At 40.7% G+C, this 20,214-nt stretch overlaps 1 protein-coding gene across 4 annotated transcripts in view; it reads right to left on the reverse strand.

The window, feature by feature from the left end:
- The window catches only part of il12rb2 (interleukin 12 receptor, beta 2a), an 86,573-nt gene that overhangs the window by 11,068 nt on the left and 55,291 nt on the right, over window positions 1–20,214 (reverse strand). For 3 of the 4 annotated variants that reach the window (XM_072274688.1, XM_072274689.1, XM_072274691.1), the window contains 8 exons: window positions 16,554–16,767; window positions 14,370–14,393; window positions 13,162–13,356; window positions 11,991–12,092; window positions 11,751–11,903; window positions 5,507–5,647; window positions 4,820–4,931; window positions 3,570–3,669 (listed from right to left, as the gene is read on the reverse strand). In XM_072274688.1, coding sequence (XP_072130789.1) covers window positions 3,570–3,669; window positions 4,820–4,931; window positions 5,507–5,647; window positions 11,751–11,903; window positions 11,991–12,092; window positions 13,162–13,356; window positions 14,370–14,393; window positions 16,554–16,767 — 1,041 coding nt within the window. The remainder of the gene's footprint in view (window positions 1–3,569; window positions 3,670–4,819; window positions 4,932–5,506; window positions 5,648–11,750; window positions 11,904–11,990; window positions 12,093–13,161; window positions 13,357–14,369; window positions 14,394–16,553; window positions 16,768–20,214) is intronic. The other variant, XM_072274690.1, reaches the window with a different exon arrangement.

Raw genomic sequence — 20,214 nt, forward strand, 5'->3', positions numbered from 1 at the left:
AAATTTTGAGAGTGCAGAGTTTGTATGTTCCTGTCAGGATTAAAGGCAAAGTGAATAGGAATAAGGAACCTTGGTTCTCAAGGGATATTGCAACTCTGATAAAGAAGAAGAGGGAGTTGTATGACATGTATCGGAAGCAGGGAGTAAATAAGGTGCTTGAGGAGTATAAGAAGTGCAAGAAAATACTTAAGAAAGAAATCAGGAGGGCTAAAAGAAGACATGAGGTTGCCTTGGCAGTCAAAGTGAAGGATAATCCAAATAGCTTTTACAGGTATATTAAGAGCAAAAGGATTGTAAGGGATAAAGTTGGTCCTCTTGAAGATCAGAGTGGTCGGCTATGTGCGGAACCAAAGAAAATGGGGGAGATCTTAAATAGGTTTTTTGCATCTGTATTTACTAAGGAAACTGGCGTGAAGTCTATGGAGTTAAGGGAAACAAGTAGTGAGATCATGGAAACTGTACAGATTGAAAAGGAGGAGGTCCTTGCTGTCTTGAAGAAAATTAAAGTGGATAAATCCCCAGGACCTGACAGAGTGTTCCCTCGGACCTTGAGGGAGACTAGTGCTGAAATTGCAGGGGCCCTGGCAGAAATATTTAAAATGTCGCTGTCTACAGGTGAGGTGCCGGAGGATTGGAGAGTGGCTCATGTTGTTTCGTTGTTTCAAAAAGGATCAAAAAGTAATCCAGGAAATTATAGGCCAGGAAGTTTAACGTCGGTAGTGGGTAAGTTATTGGAGGGAGTACTAAGAGACAGAATCTACAAGCATTTGGATAGACAGGGACTTATTAGGGAGAGTCAACATGGCTTTGTGCGTGGTAGGTCATGTTTGACCAATCTATTGGAGTTTTTCGAGGAGGTTACCAGGAAAGTGGATGAAGGGAAGGCAGTGGATATTGTCTACATGGACTTCAGTAAGGCCTTTGACAAGGTCCCGCATGGGTGGTTAGTTAGGAAAATTCAGTCGCTAGGTATACATGGAGAAGTGGTAAATTAGATTAGACATTGGCTGAATGGAAGAAGCCAAAGAGTGGTAGTAGAGAATTGCTTCTCTGAGTGGAGGCCTGTGACTAGTGGTGTGCCACAGGGATCAGTGCTGGGTCCATTGCTATTTGTCATCTATATCAATGATCTGGATGATAATATGGTAAATTGGATCAGCAAATTTGCTGATGATACAAAGATTGGAGGTGTAGTAGACAGTGAGGAAGGTTTTCAGAGCCTGCAGAGGGATTTGGACCAGCTGGAAAAATGGGCTGAAAAATGGCAGATGGTGTTTAATACAGACAAGTGTGAGGTATTGCACGTTGGAAGGACAAACCAAGGTAGAACATACAGGGTTAATGGTAAGGCACTGAGGAGTGCAGTGGAACAGAGGGATCTGGGAATACAGATACAAAATTCCCTAAAAGTGGCGTCACAGGTAGATAGGGTCGTAAAGAGAGCTTTTTGGTACATTGGCCTTTATTAATCAAAGTATTGAGTATAAGAGCTGGAATGTTATGATGAGGTTGTATAAGGCATTGGTGAGGCCGAATCTGGAGTATTGTGTTCAGTTTTGGTCACCAAATTACAGGAAGGATATAAATAAGGTTGAAAGAGTGCAGAGAAGGTTTACAAGGATGTTGCCGGGACTTGAGAAACTCAGTTACAGAGAAAGGTTGAATAGGTTAGGACTTTATTCCCTGGAGCGTAGAAGAATGAGGGGAGATCTCATAGAGGTATATAAAATTATGATGGGTATAGATAGAGTGAATGCAAGCAGGCTTTTTCCACTGAGGCAAAGGGAGAAAAAAACCAGAGGACATGGGTTAAGGGTGAGGGGGGAAAAGTTTAAAGGGAACATTAGGGGGGGGCTTCTTCACAAAGAGAGTGGTGGGAGTATGGAATGAGCTGCCAGACAAGGTGGTAAATGCGGGTTCTTTTTTAACATTTAAAAATAAATTGGACAGATACATGGATGGGAGGTGTATGGAGGGATATGGTCCGTGTGCAGGTCAGTGGGACTAGGCAGAAAATGGTTCGGCACAGCCAAGAAGGGCCAAAAGACCTGTTTCTGTGCTGTAGTTTCTATGGTTCTATGGTTCTATGACCAGAGTCATTATTGAGTTTAAAAATAAAATGTGGACTTTTTCAGTTTTTGTTACATTTAATTCAATCTTTTGATCTAATACCTTACATAAAACCCAAAAAAAGTAAAATACAAATACACAGTACTTGCAATATTTTAAACAAAACACGGCATCGTAGGTGGAGACCGAAAGCTTGCCGTTGTTTGTTGGTGTTCAACAGCTGATCCCTGATGCTGCTGTGCTGCTTTTATTAACTGGCACATACTATATTTTCATTATATTATTGGGTTGTAATAATTTTTACTGTTATGTGTGTTGAACAAGTGCAAGACAAAGACTGCTTTCTGGTAGCATGTAAATTCAGAGAATTGGCAAAGCCAAACAGCCACTGACTGTCCATCTGCATGGGTGAGGTAGTGATAGGATAGCTTACCTTCCTGATGGCTCAATGTACATATTGTTTCATGCACAAAATAATTAACCATATTAAATAAAACTACCTAGAGGGTATATGTATAGGCTGTATATGTAATGTAAATAGATCCTGTGTTTAGAGATTATATAAATATTCCAAAATCCAAAAAAATTTGAAACATTGTTGGCCCCATGCATTTCAGATATGGGGTGCTAAACCTGTACATTGTTCTCCATAAGTGGCATCACAAGTAGATAGGTTAGTGAAAAAGGCTTTTGGCATCCTGGCCTTCAGTCAGGCATTAGGTTATGGATACTGGATATTATGTTGGAGTTATTATACAAGATAATGGTGAGGACACATTGTGTTCAGATTTGGATGCCCTGCAAAGGAAAAATGCTATTAGGCTAGAAGGAGTGCATAAAAAGTTTACAAGAATGTTGGCAAGACTCAAAGGACTGAGTTATAGAGAGAGGTCGAGTAGACTAGGACTTTATTAATTGGCACGTAGGAGAATAAGGAATAATTTTGGGCATATAAAATCATGAGGCACAGACAGGTACGATGAAACATACAGCATGTTTCCTAGGATTGGGGAACCAAGAACAAGAAGGTAGATAGAGTTTTAAGGGGAGAGAGATTTAATAGGAACCCAAGGGGCAGCATCTTGTAGAGGATTGTGTGTGTATGGAAATGAAGTACCAGAAGAAGTGGCTGAGGCAGGTTCATTCACAACACGCAAGATAATTGGATAGGTACATGAATTGCCCTAGATTAGATGGGCATCTTGGTTGGAATAGACCAATTCAACCAAAGTGCCTGTTTCCATGTAGTATGACTGGCTGTTTTGCATATATTTAGGGTTATTATTGCCTTGTTTCTTAATCTGAAGCAGGGAATAGTGCTTGCATAGTGCGCCATCTAGTGGCCTGCACAAGAGCTGCTAAGGTCTGTTGAAAGCGATGCTATTTATATTGATTGGCAGATTGGGAAGAATTCTCCAAATAAGATATGAATACCAATATTTTCCCAACCCATGCAGAATGTATTTTTTAAACATAGAATATAAATTTAAACATTTTACCTTGATTGCAGTGTATTCCTTTGCCCATGTACAATTAGCTGGATCAGGAATCTTTTTAACATACAGATGAGATGTAAATTTTGATAAAATAGACAAAGTCCTACATGAAAACAAAATACAAATGAGAAGAGCACTTTATGCAACCTAGCTTGAGGACTGATTATGTAATTGCATATCCTATAAATCTTCCATGATGAGAACTCTCCAGCAGGCATTCGCCAAATTATTTTTTGGGACTTCCGTGGGGACCATCAGAGAAGTCCCCATTTCATGCTAGAATTAGGTCCTCCTCATAATGTTGACTGACCTAGAGCAGGAAACTGGGCAAGTTACTCAAATTTAATGGGCCTAAAGCAGAACAATGGATTTACGGTGAAGAAGCAGACCATCAAAATGACATTTTCAAACCAATTTTGGCACCATTTCCTTGCTTGCCATTTAACAACATCAGACAAACTTAAAAAGATTAACAGCAGAGATCTGATTTTATGCTTTTGGAGTAATTGGGAAAATGAATTTAGATAGACCCATTTTATGGTGAATGAGCAAAGCTATGACCTCAGCAAATCATTCAAACTATATTGTGCAATGAATGAGTTAATTTTATCTGCTGTCCTCTGAATCATTCCAGTGGATGCAAGACTGAAATGCTTGAGGCAAAGGCACAGTTTCATACCATATCTGTTCTTCTAAAGCAGTAAACTCCTTTGGGTTGTTTTAGAACTGAACTCTGCTTGTGCCTGACTGTTAATTTTACAGAACTTTATTTCCACACTTATGGACAAGTTTGCATTAATGATCGGAGGGACTTGATCCTCCCAGGCCTGTGACTGCATTACCTTCACATAAAGTGGTGATGTAAATGAATCTCAAGTGCATAAGCAAGGGCACAAGCAATTGAGTTAGCCTGGGAAGTAGCTTACTCCATCTGATTTTTTTTCCCACTTTGCATCAAGTGCAGACTTTGGAAAATACTGCTCACAGTCATTTTGATCGCATAAAATTATTTTCCACTAAATGTCAAAATTCAGCCAAGACACAATTTAAAAAGGAATTTCTGATTACACCTGGAGGTTGTAAGCACTAAATATGGATGAATATTATTTAAAAGTCTTGGGCAGCTGCAAGCTCTTAGAAGTTAAGAGTACAGAATAAACAAAAACAATACATATTAATTTTGAGATATTTGGAGCACTAACACTATTTAAAATAAGCTAAATGTTACTAGGAGTTATTTCAGTAAATATTACCTGCTTATCACCGACTGCCATAAACAAAACCCAGAAACAACTACGGCAACTAAGAATGTTACTGCAATGACGACCGTGATGATGGACTTGCTGTTGGAGTGCAGGTCTGTACCTGGAGAAAAAGAACATTTCAACAGTTTGAATCTGCCCAAATGTGACCCTTCTGATTTATCTCTCCTAAGTACCAAATAATGCCGAAATTCTGTTCTGTGACCAATTAGTTATTTCTCTGCCTTCTTTCCAAACTCTGACTTTACACAAATGATAAGTGATGTTGAGGCATGACTGTTCTTTGATGTTAGACCATAAGATATAGGAACAAAATTAGGCCATTTGGCCCATCGAGTCTGCTCTGCCATTTCATCATGGTTGATCCATTTCCCTTTTAGCCCCAATCCCCTAACTCCTCAACCCCTTCATGCCCTGATAAATCAAGAATCTTATCAACCTCGGCCTTAAACATATAAAAAGACTTAGCTCCACAGCTGCCTGTGGCAAAGAATTCTTCATATATAAGTCAAATTATTTGATAGCTGGGCATAAATCATTTTGTCGTGCTCTGCTCTGCTCTAATGGATATACTGGGAAGGGAGAGTGTATATTGTTGAAAGTGGCAGCTTTGACTCCAGCTAAAGATCTATGGCAGTGTGTTTAGCTGTGATATTCAGAGTTCTGGTAAATACTTACTTATGTAATCTAGGTAAAATTTGTGAGGTACTCCACTCTTTCCTTCTCCAGCTTTAGTTAGGGCTGTCATCCATACAATATATTCTGCTCCTGGTTTCAGGTCTGGTATTGTGTAATTTTTGTTGGTTGGATCAATGCCCCCTATACAAAATCCATGAAAAAGGAAACAGTGTTATTTCCCCAAATGGAGCGGTTTGTTGCATTTTGGGCATCTGTGTTACTTTTTCATCCCAGTAATCATTCTTCCTCCCGTCTCAGTACAGCTTCTGGTGTTAATGTGTCAAAGTGGGACTGGGTTCTTAGCGATTTATTTCTTGTCTAGATACAATGAATGTAACCTTTAACCTCCCCATTCCAACCATAGAAATTCGTACAAGACGAACAGGTCTATCAGGCAAGCCTGACACACACGTACTCTATTTCTGTTTGCCCATGTTTGGGCCATATCTTTCTAAACCCATCCTATCCTTTCCTAAGATAGCACCAATAAGTGGCAACATTTTGCATGTAGTTCCAATGGGAATCATCAAATATTCCTGTTTAGGACTACTGTAGCTGAAATCCATACTCACAGCTTTGAGTACTTCAGTAAGCAGTATTGCTTTAGGACATTTCAAAAAAAAAAGTTTCTTGATCCTGAAAATCAGTGGACCCTGGTCAGCAGACTCGGGTCAGGAGTGCAGTTCCCCTTTAAGAAAGTGGAAGCGTGGAAAGGGGGCCAGTCTGCAGGTATGATTGAAACACAAAGACCTTGGATCCCCTACCTCCCAGCTATCTTGCTGGTGAATGTACAGCCTTTGGAAAATAAAATCAAAGACTTCAGAGCAAGATTGCTGTACCAGAGAGGACATTAGGGACTGTTTCATGGAAACATAGCTAACCCCTGCCATTTCAGACATAGCGCTACAGCCCAAAGGCTTCACTGTGTACCAAAAAAGACAGGATTGCTGACTTTTTTAAAGGTAGAGGAGATGGGTATGTTTCACGATTAACTTATTGTGATGCACAGACATTGCAGTTCTGTCTCAGTCCAGCTCACCAGACCTACAACATCTAGTGGTCAAATGTCATCCATGTTATCTGCTGAGGGAGTTTTCCACCATCATCCCAGTAGCGGTGTACATTTCAACTCTGGCTGGCACTGGAGTTGCTGAGCACCATAATCAGCATTCATGAAACACACCCAACTTGAAGAAGTCTCTGAACAACTACCACCAACATATCACCTGTGGAACCAGAGGAGCCAACACACTTGACCATTGGTACACCACCGTCAAGAATGCTTACTGTGCCATCCCACACCCACACTTTGGAAAGTCCAACCTCCTGGCTGTACTTTTACTCCCGGAGTACAGGTAGAGGCTAAAGACCTCAGTACCAGTGGTGAGGAACACAAAGGAGGTGGAGGAGTGCTGAAAGGACTGCTTTGAGTCAGTGAACTGGACAATACTCAGGGATTCATCTTCAACTATGATTGAATATGCCACGACATCAACGACATCATTGAGACCTGTGTGGCTGAGTGTCTGTACTCAAGAATTTACCAGATATACTCAAACCATAAGCTACTTTAAAACCAGGAAATTCATAGTCTGCTGAAGGCTAGATCTGTGGCATTTTAAACCAGTGGATCCGAACAATACAAGAAGTCCAAGTACACCCTAGGGAAGGCTATTTTAAGAGAGAAAAAACCAATTTTGATTGAACATAAAGACAGATTCAGATGCACGTCAGCTCTGGCAGGGTTTGCAGGGCATTACTTCCTACAAGGCGAAACCTAACAGCATGAATGGTTGTATAATACTTCACTCCCAGATGAGCTCAACACATTTTGTGCACGCTTTGAAAGGGAAAATAAAACTACACCCGTATGAATCCCTGCGGCACCTGGTGACCCTGTGATCTATGTCTCGGAGGCTGATTATCAGAACATCTTTCAAGAGGGGGACCCTCACGAGGCGTCAGGTCCTGATGGTGTACTTAGCAGGGCACTGAAAACCTGTGCCAGAAACTGGTTGGAGTGTTCAAGGACATCTTTCATCTCTCACTGTTGCTTTTGAAAATTTCCACCTGCTTCTGAAGGGCGACAATTATACCAGTGCCCAAGAAGAGCACAGAGATCTGCCTCAACGACTATGGCCCAGCTGCACTCACCTCTATTGAGATGAAGTGCTTTGAGTGGTTGGCTTTGATTAGAACCAACTCCTAGACCTGGATCCACTGGAATTTGCCTGTCGCCACAATAAGTCTACAGTGGATGCAATTTCACTGGCTCTCCACTCGGATCTGAATCACCTGGACAATATTAATACCCAAGTCAGGCTGCTGTCTATTGATAACAGCTCAGGATCAAACACAATCATACCCTTAGTACTAATCAACATGTTCCAAAACCTTGGCCTTTGTAACTCCCTCTGCAACTGGATCCTTGACTTTCTCAGTCAGTGTGGATGGGAAATAACATCTCCTCCTCACTGACAATGAACACTGGTGCACCCATAGGGATGTGTGCTTAGCACACTGCTCTAATCTCTCTACACATACTGCTGTGTGGCTAGACACAGCTGAGGTGCCATCAATAAATTTGCCAATGATACAACTGTTATTGGAAGAATTTTGGATGTGAGGAGGAGGCATACAGGAATGAGACAGATCAGCTGAGACCAAATAATTGATTGTGGACTTGAGGAAGATAAGTCAAACACACACCAGTCCTCATTGAGGGATCAGCAGTGGAAAGAGTGAGCAGTTTCAAATTCCTGGGTGTCAGCATCTCTGAGGATCTATCCTGGGCCCAGTATATTGAGGCATTTATAAAGAAGGCACTACAGCAGCTATATTTAATGGATATTAGCATCTCCAGCATTAAGGACACTCTTGAAAGATGTTCTGACGTTGACGTCCAAGACAAATTCACAGGCTCACAAGATGCTGCAGGGATTCACATAGATGTAGTTTCATTCTCCCTTTTAAAGCGTGTATAAAAGGCATTCAGCTCATCTGGGAATGACGCATCACAGCCATTCAAGTTTCGCTTTGTAGGAAGCAATGGCTTGCAAACTCTGCCACAGTTGACATGCATCCAATTCCAACTCTAGGCTGTTTTTTTCACTCTTAAGATAGCCAGCCATTGGTTGTACCTGGACTTCTTATATAGTTCTGGATCACCAGTCTTGAATGAAACAGATCCAGCCCTCAGCAGATGACAAATCTCCTGGTTCATCCATGGCTTTCGATTTGGGTATGTCTGATATGTTTTCAAAGGCGCACACTAATCCACACAGGTGACAACTGAGGCATATTCATTTAGATTGAAGATGAATCCTTGAATACTGTCCAATCCACCAACTCAAAGCAGCCCAGTAAGTGCTCCCCCACCTCCCTTGTCCATACCTTCTTTGTCCTCACCACTGGTGCTGCAGCCTTTAATCTTTGCCCACGTGCTGGAAGTAGGAGCACAGCCAAGTGATGGGATTTCCCAAAGTGTGGTGTGGGATGGCACGGTAACCTTTCACAGGTCTTCAATGCAAGCAGCAGCATTTGACCATCACTCTCTGCTTCCTACCATTGTGCTAATTATGAGACCAGTTCACTAGCATGGCCTGAATATCATGTGATCTAAACCATCCCGTGGGACCTTGTGAAAGGATAACCCGACAGGCACCATAAGGAAAGCTGGAGAGCATCCTTTCTGAGTGGCATTTCCACACCACGTGGTGCAAATGGGAGTGAGCCACTGTGAGGCTACTTTTGTATTGCTCTCATTAGAAATGAGAAGGTTTTTAAACGTGGTTTTGCATAATAGGTCATGCAGTGAAATCAGCTAGGAGGCAGGACATTACTTGTAAAGTGAGTGATGTTTGAGAAATTGATTGGCTGTGGCTTGTGTTCAATGTATGCCACACAGGTGTCCAGAACTTAGTAAGTTACAGATCAGCTTTTGCTTTCAATGGAGGAAGACAGCAGTAGAGTGAGGTACTGGTGTTTGGGACTGAGAGGAAACCCACCCTGCTAATCAATAAGATTATTGCGGATTTGTCTGTGACCTCAACTTGACATTCCCATCTACCTCCCAGTAACTTTCACCCACTTGTTTAAAGCAACCGTTCACCACTAGCTCAGAAATATTCTTCCCTGAAACATCTGTGAAAGCAGAGTTCCATAGATTCAAAAGTCTGAGAGAAGAAATTTTGGTCTGTCTATTTTAAATGTGCAACTTTATTGCTGTCTCAGCTAGTTGAAATCTCAGACTGGATCTTTCTACATTACATGGTTTTATTTGTTGATTTAATTATAAAACAAACTGATCCAATGAGACCCTAATGAGACACTAATCTAATGGCAGATCCTCCCTGCCTGACAGATGCCTGACTTCTGTACAGCCCATACCCCACAAACGAGTCTTTGGAAGACTGGTGGTATGAATTTGCTACTGCTGCTGGTACCTTCTGCTTTGTGGGAACATTTCTGGGTCACGAACAGTTTACAGGAATGTAACCCTGCTATAACCTGTGATGGACCTGTAAATGAGGTGTTTTACAATTATGGAGTATTTTATTGGAAAAAATATGGAACCCTATTTCTTCTGGTTGTGAAAATCATCTTTGGCTATACTTAAAGGGGTTGGGGAAACTTCTTCCCATACAAATTTGTTCAGACAAAAGCTTTGCTAGATATTGGTGCACCTGTTTTAAAAAAAAACAATAATATATATTTCAAGCAGTGTAGAACCTGGGCAGTAAAAAGACAATAGGGCAATGAAATTATTTTGCATTGCATTGCTGCAGCATGCCAAAGAACGCACTGAAAATGGGGAAAATGGTCTCTATATGTTAGAATCAGAATCAGGTTTATTAACAGCGGCATGTGATATGAAATTTGTTAACTTAGCAGCAGCAGTTCAATGCAATACATAATAAGTAAATTGTTGATGTGGATTGAATAGATTTCAAAAACGTGCAAAAACAGAAATACTGTATATTAAAAGAAGTGAGGTAGTAGCCAAAGCTTCAATGTCCATTTAGGAATCAGATGGCAGAGGGGAAGAAGCTGTTCCTGAATCACTGAGTGTGTGACTTCAAGCTTTTGTATCTCCTACCTGATGGTAACAGTGAGAAAAGGGCATGCCCTGGGTGCTGGAGGTCCCTAATAATGGACACTGCCTTTTTGAGACACCGCTCCCTGAAGATGCCCTGGGTACTTTGAGGGCTAGTACCTAAGATGGAGCTGACTAGATTTACAACCTTCTGTAGCTCCTTTCAGTCCTGTGCAGTAGCCCCTCCATACCAGACAGTGATGCAGCCTGTCAGAATACTCTCCACAGTACAACTATAGAAGTTTTTGAGTGTACTTGCTGATATGCCAAATCTCTTCAAACTCCTAATAAAGTATAGCTGCTGTCTTGCCTTCTTTATAACTACATCGATATGTTGGGACCGTGTTAGATCCTCAGAGATCTTGACACCCAGGAACTTGAAGCTACTCACTCTCTCCACTTCTGATCCTTCTGTGAGGATTGGTATGTGTTCCTTTGTCTTACCCTTCCTGAAGTCCACAATCTGCTCTTTCATCTTACTGACCTTGAGTGGAAGTTGTTGCTGTGGCACCATTCCACTAGTTGGCATATCTCACTCCTGTACACCTTCTTGTCACCACCTGAGATTCTACCAACAATGGTTGTATCATCAGCAAATTTATAGATGGTATTTGAGCTATGCCTAGCCACACAGTCATGGGTATAGAGAGAGTAGAGCAGTGGGATAAGCACACACCCCTGAGGTGCACCAGTGCTGCTACCTCCAATGGTTCTATATTTTTATAAGACCTTCCACTTACTGACTGCCATAGGGATTTATAGGGGTTGGTCATAAATACTGATCTGATGTAGAAATTTTGTCAAGACTTACTGTATGTTGGAGATGGCTTAAGAGAGTAAGTGTCAGAATCATAGAGACACAGTTCTATCACATGGAAAATTCTTACTGAGTCATCATTTACACTAAGCCAAATTTATTCCTGCTAGATTCTAATCATTCATCTATCCAGTAAGATCAATTAAAATGTAATGTAATCTATCAACCCATGGGACTTTGGGATGTGGAATTAAACTTAGGCACCAATGGGAAATGTGCAGTCACAGATAATATGCCAAGTCCACACAGACAGTATCTAATGTCAGGGTGTGCTCTTGTGCCCTGCACCAATTTCCTGTGATTCTGAATTTATTTTCTTCTGTCATACTTACTATAAATTGCAGGAGGCAACTTTGAATTTTTTTTCTTTATGTAGATGGTATAGCTATCAATGCAACCAGCCGTTTGGTTCTTTGGAATATCATTCCAGAAGATTTCTGCAGTGTCGAGTTTAGTGAAGACAGAAGGTCCTGCCAGTGGAGAAGCTAAACAAAAACAGATAATGTCTTGGTTAAAATTATCTCTTTTTTTAAATTAACCCAGTGTTTGAATGTTACCATGAGTCTGATTACCTTCTTGAGCTGTGTACTTCCAAGTTAAAAGTGGTTTTCCTGTTCCACTTTTGTAAACTGCATAGACGGAGATCTGAAAGCATGTCTTGGGTTTTATATTTTCTGTAATACAGTGAGAGAGACAATTATTAGAAAGTATTCCGCTGTGGTTCAAATGTTGAGCAGGGGTGTAGGAAATACAGAGGTGTGAATTAGGGACTGGCAGGATTTAAGGAGGGTGAAAACTGTTGTGTGTATCAGAAACTGTGCAAAAGAGAAGAGCACCCTCCTCAAAACAGGTGCAGATAGCACCTCTGTACACTTCAAAGGTAACACTGAAAAATGTTGTGACATATGCTAAATGTTACAGAACCTAGGTTACTCATGATCTTAACAGAGAAACAGAACAGGGTTGCAAGAGCTGAACGATTGACACCTATACTTTTACTCACCATTCCTGTGACATTTCACAACATTCCCAAATTCCCCTTTCAGTCCCTAAATCCCCTCACTGCTTCTGTTCAAATATTGCTGTAATCGTTAACACATGCAATTTTATATTGCGTCTCCTTAATTGTTATAGTCACCTATCCTCACAACTTTACTTAACACGTACTTTCAGTTTTCCCAAAAATCTTCTTGCTTCCTAAATGTTTTACTTACTTCCAATTTCCAAACCCTGCAAATTTTAGCTTTTTCAAAAAATATAAATGGATAATCAGCCCAGGTTCTAGTTGTTTTTTCTAAAACACAAGCTTCAACTATCTGTGCACTATAACAACAGAAGCAATAGTTTTCCCAAAAGTCTTAAATGCAACAGACCAGAGATTAAAGTTGCATTGGGGGTTCATTTTCTTTGGTACCAGTGCAATTCTGAAGACAGGACCAAGAGAACTGTATGTCTGTAGTAACGTGATTATTTTGATGCAGATTTATTAAGGACGCTCACATGAAGTCTGTTATAGCAGACCTCTGTGACTGTTTTCCCTCTGCCCTCATTCATTATGTTACAAATGGAAATCTATCCTACAACATAGAGTAATCTGAAATCCCCAAAATGAAACTGTGGTGCTGACTTTATTCCAGGTCCAAACATACGAAATCACATCATTATGCCAGGTCCTGAAGCCGAACAGGCTTATAGGTTTGATGATGATAATGCAGCTTGTTTAAAGAAGGTAATCTAGTTTACCTGTTAATCTTGCCGAATGGTTCTGAGGGGGAAGTTTAATCCAATTTATATTTTGATTGGGCTTGCCATTTACTTCTGTCCACTCAACCACATATCCTTGGACTGCCGTCGATGGTTTTACTGGTTCCATCCACTCAATTAAGAGCATGTTATTCTCGGTATACATAGTGGAAATGTTTCTTGCTGGAGGAAGATCTATCCATTAAAAAAATCAATAAATAATAAGTAAGTAACTAGCTTTTTTAAAACTCAAGTACAGACTTATAAATGGCATCAAACATTTACCCTGTGAGTTTCTGTACCATGCAAAGCAAGTTTGCACCAATTCAAAATATGATCTTGGGAAGTTACTGCATGGGTTACCTCAACATGTGTAACTGCAACATTTCAATGCCATAGAAGGGAAATAAGGCAGGCTTTGTTCCCTAGTTCCAGGATGTACAAACAGATATCATGGGTCAGGCTCAATTATAATGTTGCCTTAGTGGAAGATGCTGGCAACAATATTCATTTAGGCCCACGTACTAAAAAAAAATCATCACTGGCCCCACATTGTGGGAGAAAAAAAAGATGCACAACCTAAATGGGGTACAAAATTGCATCTCCCCAGCTGAACTTGCATCTCAAGGATGGTTTGCTTATTTAGACATGAAAGAAAAATATCAAAATAAAGGCTGAGATGTTCTCAATCTGAAAATACTGCTATGGGAGATATAATAGTGTCTTTCAAGTTTCCTTGGGCATTTGTCCAGTTTGCATAGCTCATCTGGAGTACAATTCCAAAAATGCCATCCAACTGTGATTTTCAAAGTTATCAATTGAGTAAAGCTGTCAATTTACCTCCAATTAGTACCAAATTATCTGATCTTGGGTGTAATGATAACAGGGGCACCACTAACTATCTTGGGGAGGAAATGGAAAATAGTATACTTATTTTATTTTGCTGCTTGAAGTGATTTAACAAAATAAGATAATGCATTAAGCAGTAAAATAGTCCTGCCTTTACAACAGTGGTTAAACATGGAATGTAGTAGTGACTTTCAGTAGCAACTATTTCATCTGAGTAATGCCCTGCTAGATTCATGAATTTCCCTTGCAGGTGTTCTCTCATTTTATGATTTAAAAAGAATTCAAACCCTTTGTGCTAAACTACTCATGTGCCATTTATATCTCTCAGTAACTGTTAAATCTCTGTAATCTCACCGCACCTGATGTGTCTTCTTTAAAATTTTCTAAAAGAGAAAGAAAAAAACAAAAGTAGATCTTATGTTCAGAAGTATTTTCTTATACAAGGCCATTGTAGCTTTTGATTTATAGTATATGCCAGCCTTTAATTTTGTCTTTCTACCTTGGAGATGCTTTGTGCATTAGACGTGTGAGTGTAAACCTTTTCACAAATGGCAGGAAAATTCAAGGCTATGATCCTTGGTTGGGCATTGCTAAATAACTGTAGGAAGAACTTGCATTCCCTAAGACAGGTTGAGTACCCCTTATCCAAAATACTTGGGGCCAGAAGTATTTAGGAATTTTTCAGGTTTTGAAATATTTTTGCATTTATATAATGAGATAGCTTGGGGATGGGACCCAAGCCTAAACATGAAATCTATTTACATTACATGTACAGCCTGTACATATACCCTGAAGGTAGTTTTATATAATATTTTAATAACTTTGTGCATGAAACAATGAGTACATTGAACCATCAGAAAGGTAAGCTATCACTACCTCAGCCTCATGGGTGAACAGTCAGTGGCTGTTTGGCATCACTATCACTGCAGAATCTGAATTTATGTGGTACTGGTAATCAATCTTTGTCTCGCTGGTGATTGTCATACATGTATATGAAAATATAATGTGTGCAGGGTAACAAAAACAGCACAGCAGATCGGAATCAGCTAATGAACAACAACAAACAATGGCAGGCTTCCAGTCTCCACTTACAATGTTGTGTTATGATTATGTTTACAGTATACTGTATTTGTACAGTGTTGCATTAGCACATCCCAGCACAGTTATTCTGTCCTTGTCATCCTTAATTCCTGTAGGAACTTTCTCTTCAATTATAGTCAGTATCTTTCTGGGGCAATAGCGCCAGAACGATAATGCTTCATCAGCATTGTAGACTTGTTCCAGTGTTAGATTTTCATCAGTGTCGATCTTGGCAAACTCATCAATGAATTTCTCTGCTGCTTTGTGATCAGTAGACACTTTATTACCATAAATCTTCAAAAATTTAACACGGTGTCTTTTCTTAAATTTCTGGAACCACCCTGCTGAATATTCACAATTACCTAAAATTTTCATTTCATCGTGATAGATCTTTGCTTGTTTCATGATCAGCATATGTTCACTCCAATATTGATGAATTCACTTTCCCAAAATATGATTAAGATCTTTATTTTTCACATTATGTAGTACTTTTCTATTTTTCATTAACTTCTGTTCATTACTTTCAGCATAGAACTTTAACAGTTTGTCCTTCTGTTTCTTCAGGTTGCAGATGGTGGTCGTTCCAACACCATACTCTGTCAGATGCTTCACAGTTAAACTGCTGTCAAGTTTCTTTAACAACTTGACTTTCTGTATTATAGATAAACATAAATGCTTCCTTTTTTTTTCTTTTCACTATTACCCATAGGGATAACTGCAGGCCTTTGTGACATTTTCAACAGCATCTTAACAGCACAGAGCAGAGAATAAGCACAAAACACATGGTAATCACTGAGAGTAATGCACAAAGGCCTGGCTATGATGACCACTGAAAACAAACTGGCTCCATCAGGACACCACTCAGGATTGGTCAGGTCATTTCTCAGAACTATTTGTGGTTTGCAGAGACCTGCGCATCACCTGGAAACCTTCCTGGTGCCTTGTGGAATTTTCCATATGTGGCGTCTTGTCAGCGCTCAAAAAATTTCAGGATTTTGGGATAAGGGGTGCTCAACCTGTATCTACAATGTTATTTTGCTGGATTTCTATATTAATGATAGTGGGTCCCAGGGAATTACTACGGAGAACCCTTATTTTGTTACAAGCAATTTGCATGATAGACTGATTAGTTAATGGGATGGGATAGAGACTGAAGGTAACTATCTCATCCTACAGGCATGGATCTGTTTCTGTGCAGTAAACTAAGGCAGGTGGAAATATGAAACGCAACTCCTGAGAATTAGGCTCCCAAGTAGAGAGTGGCCATTGGATCAAGGTGTCAGAGGAAGCTAACGTTTGTAGATCATTCACCTCGGATGAGCCAATCTCTTCACAAGAGAAAAGCAGATAACTGAAAAGGGAGAAGCGTAGGAGGCAACTGAGGAAACCAAATTTCTCCTGCTTTTCTAGACCTCTTAAGGATATTCCAGTAATGTTGTGAAAACAGAAACATTTTGTTTTACCTCTGAGAGATGACAGGCAGAGTTCAGATGGTGGAGAGCTGCCCCTGGAGTTGTAAACAGACACAGTGATGACGCCCCCTGTGCTGGGAATGCCCACCGTATACCACGTGTTTTTAGTCTCCGTTGTCCATATGGTAGAGTTATTCTTTGTACTTTCCCTTAGGGTTACATTATAACCCCGGACTCTTCCTCTGATCTCAATTACCTTGAGAGGCTGTGATAATAAAAATATTTTTGTTATTTTCCTCGAGGTTTCAATTAAAACAAATGATTCCAATAAATATAACTTTTCCCCTAAATAAAAGCAGCTTTTCCCTCTCCAAAATATCCTGTCAGTGATACCTTGAAGCCAAGGCATGCTTATAGTTGTGTTTTCCTCTCTCCTTTGGATTGGTGGATAGATTTATACTTTGTTCATGATACCAGGAGATGCTGGAGAATGGAACAATGGTTTGGCTTATGCACCGAGTCTTTTCTCAGAATCACCTCCAGTCAGTTATCAGGACAGGTCTGATCTCCAACAGAACTTCCAGTGATCCTGAAACTCGGAGCCAGCAGCTGCTGGGGGTGGGCAGTAGACAGTGAGGCAAGCTAGCAAAGCTTGCAGTATGGTCTTGACCATCAGGGAAAATGGGCTGAAAAATGGCAGATGGAAATTAATACACACAGATGTGAGGCGTGGCAGCTTGGGAGGACAAACCAGGATAAGGCTTACACAGAGAACGGCAGGGCTCCATTATGCGTTAAAATGAAGGGACCTGGGAATACAGATAATTCTAGTGGCAGCGCAGGTAGATAGGGTCATAAGCAGAGCTTTTAGCACAAATACTTCCATAAATCATGGCATTAAGTACCGGATTTGCGATGTTATGTTGAAGTTGTATAATTCATTTATTTATTGGGATACAGTATGGAATAGGCCCTTCCAGTCCTTCGAGCCACGTTGACCAGCAACTCCCAATTTAAACTTGGCCTAATCATGGGAGAATTTACAATGACCAATTAACCTATCAACCGGTATGTCTTTGGACTGTGGGAGGAAACCTGTGCAGTCACGGAGAGAACGTACAAATTCCTCACAGACAGTGGCGTGAATTGAACCCTGGTCACTGGTACTATAAAGCATTGTGCTAACCATTACACTACCACGCCACCCTATATAAGATATTGTTTAGACCAAATTTTGAGTATTGAGTGCGACTGTAGTTACCTACCTACAGGAAAGATAGCAATAAGGCTGAAAGAGTAAGGGAATTGCCAGGACTGAAGGACGTGAGTGATAGGGAAAGGGTGAATAGGTTAGGACCTCATTCATTGGAGGGCAGGCAAATGAGGGAGATCTTATAGAGGTATACCAAATAATGAAGGATACAGAGAGGGTGAACACATGCAGCCTTTCCCCCCTCAGGTTTGGTGAGACTAGAGGTTATTGTTTTAGAGCAAAAGATGAAATATTTAAGGGGAAGCTTTTCACTCAGAGAGTGGTGTGTATCAGATGAGCTACCAGTGGAAATGATAGACATGGGGACAATTATATCATTTGAGAAAGTTTAGATACAGTAGGTATATGGATGGGAAGGACTTGGAGGGAGGCATTTGGTTCAGGTGCAGGTAGATGGGACTAGGCAGAAGATTAGGTTGGTATGGACTAGATGGGCTGAAAGTCCTGTCTCTGTGCTGTAGCACATTGTGACTCTATAACTGATTTAACCCAGTGCATCCATCCCAATTTTTGAGGAAGATTTCATTTGTTATCTTAACCACATTGGGGTGAGAATCCTCTAAACTAATGCAAAACCAGGGGATAGATTTGACCATTGAAGCCAATGTAAACTTTAAAACTTCCTGTCCATAAATAGAAAGTATCAGATCAAATGTGAGACTGTGGTGAGTGCACATGCAGCCCATCAATTGTGCAGTGAACTGACTGGGCCTTATATGCGTGGGTGGCAGTCTTTGTCTTTTGGGTCCTCCCACATCATAAGCCACCCAGTGTGTACCATTACCAACACAAGTCAGTAAAAATGTTTAATCATATTACCCTGCTGTTGCTCTAGCTCCACACAATGCATAGCACCTACTGAGACTGGTACTGAGCAATGTGAATTTGTACCATTATAATTTGGTTTTGTGGTCCATGATATCAGATTTGCACGGATTCCCATGGATTCAAAATTAGCTTAGTGGGAGAAGCCAGAGAATGGTTGCCTCTCTGACTGGAGCCTGGTAATGAGCAGTGTGCTGCAGGGATCAGTGCTGGATCCATTGTTGTTTGTCATCTGTATCAACAATTTGGATGATAAAGTGGATCAATTACGCAAATTTGCAGATGACCAAGATTCAGGGATGTAGTGCATGGTGAGGAAGACTATCAAAGCAGGAGACTTACACTAGAGATCCTAGGTTAAGAGTCAAAGATTAAATATTTAAGGGGAACCTGCGGGGCACCTTCAGGATAAGAAAATGGATGGGAGGGGAGATGGAGGGCTATGGTTCAGACGCAGGTTGATGTGACTAGGCAGAATAATAGTTTGATATGGATTTGATGGGCCCAAGGGCCTGTTTTTGTGCTGTGGTGCCCTATGTCTCTAAAGGCTGATTTATACTTGTGCGTCAAATGGACGCCGTAGCCTACGCGCATTGTGAGCATTTATACTTGTGTGTTGGTGTGTCTGTGTCGCTCTGCAATTCGGACACGTAGCGCATGCGCACACACCTGCCCGTGCAAAGCTTCATGGTCATGGTAGTCTTCCTCAGTGTAAACAAGTTTAAAGCGAGCATCTTTTTTCGTAAAAGCGAAATGTATCCTCCATAATTTCGGAGGTCTGTAAAGCTTTATGGAAAGCATTGCAGCCAGAGTTCCTTCCCTTCCCTTCAGTTGGCCAAAGGGAAGCTATTGCAGTGTAGGAGGAAATACGATGCTACCAAGCGGACCAATCACAGTTGTTTGGTCTGCGTTGCCGCGACGTGTAGTTACATTTTGGGAGAGGTGCGTCAGGCTACAGCGTAGGGATCCACGTAGGCTCTGTGTAGGGTTTGCGGCGACGCTGTACTTACGGCGTCGAGTTGACGCAGAAGAATAAATCAGCCTTAAGAGTCTACATGGACAGTACCCAATGTACAGACTGAACCCAGGTCTTGGTGCCATGAGGCAGTGGTTCTACTACTATGCCATTGTACCATCTCCTTCTGTTGTGGAATGAGAAAATTAATTCTCAGAGTATGTAATCATGATCTTGATTTACTGGTTAATATAAAACAGAAGGAAGACTCTTTCTATAGTTATTAGACTGCATCCAAATCAGCACAATCTACTGTAAATAGACCACTCCAGAGGTTTACTTAGACCACTGTAACAGGAGGCCATCTTGTAGGGAATGGTGTGGCCCCAATAGGGTTTTGAAAACAGCATATATTTGGATGTCACTTTCTGAATACAATATTTTTCATTCTTTCCAGCTTTAAGTAATGTTGGTTTTCATACCTGTGTTCACCATTCATTCTGCTCAAACTTGGACTTAGCAAACTCAATTAAATTAAAAAAAATATCATTTTATAATTGTTTTCTTTCTAAACTTAGCTCTGCTCTTACACTTCTTTGCGGCATCATCTATTTGGCCTTTTGCCCAATTCAAAATTCAAAAGCACATGGAGTGAGGAA

This window comes from Mobula birostris, chromosome 12 (assembly GCF_030028105.1).
Source record: "Mobula birostris isolate sMobBir1 chromosome 12, sMobBir1.hap1, whole genome shotgun sequence".
In the NCBI taxonomy this organism is placed as follows: domain Eukaryota; kingdom Metazoa; phylum Chordata; class Chondrichthyes; order Myliobatiformes; family Myliobatidae; genus Mobula; species Mobula birostris.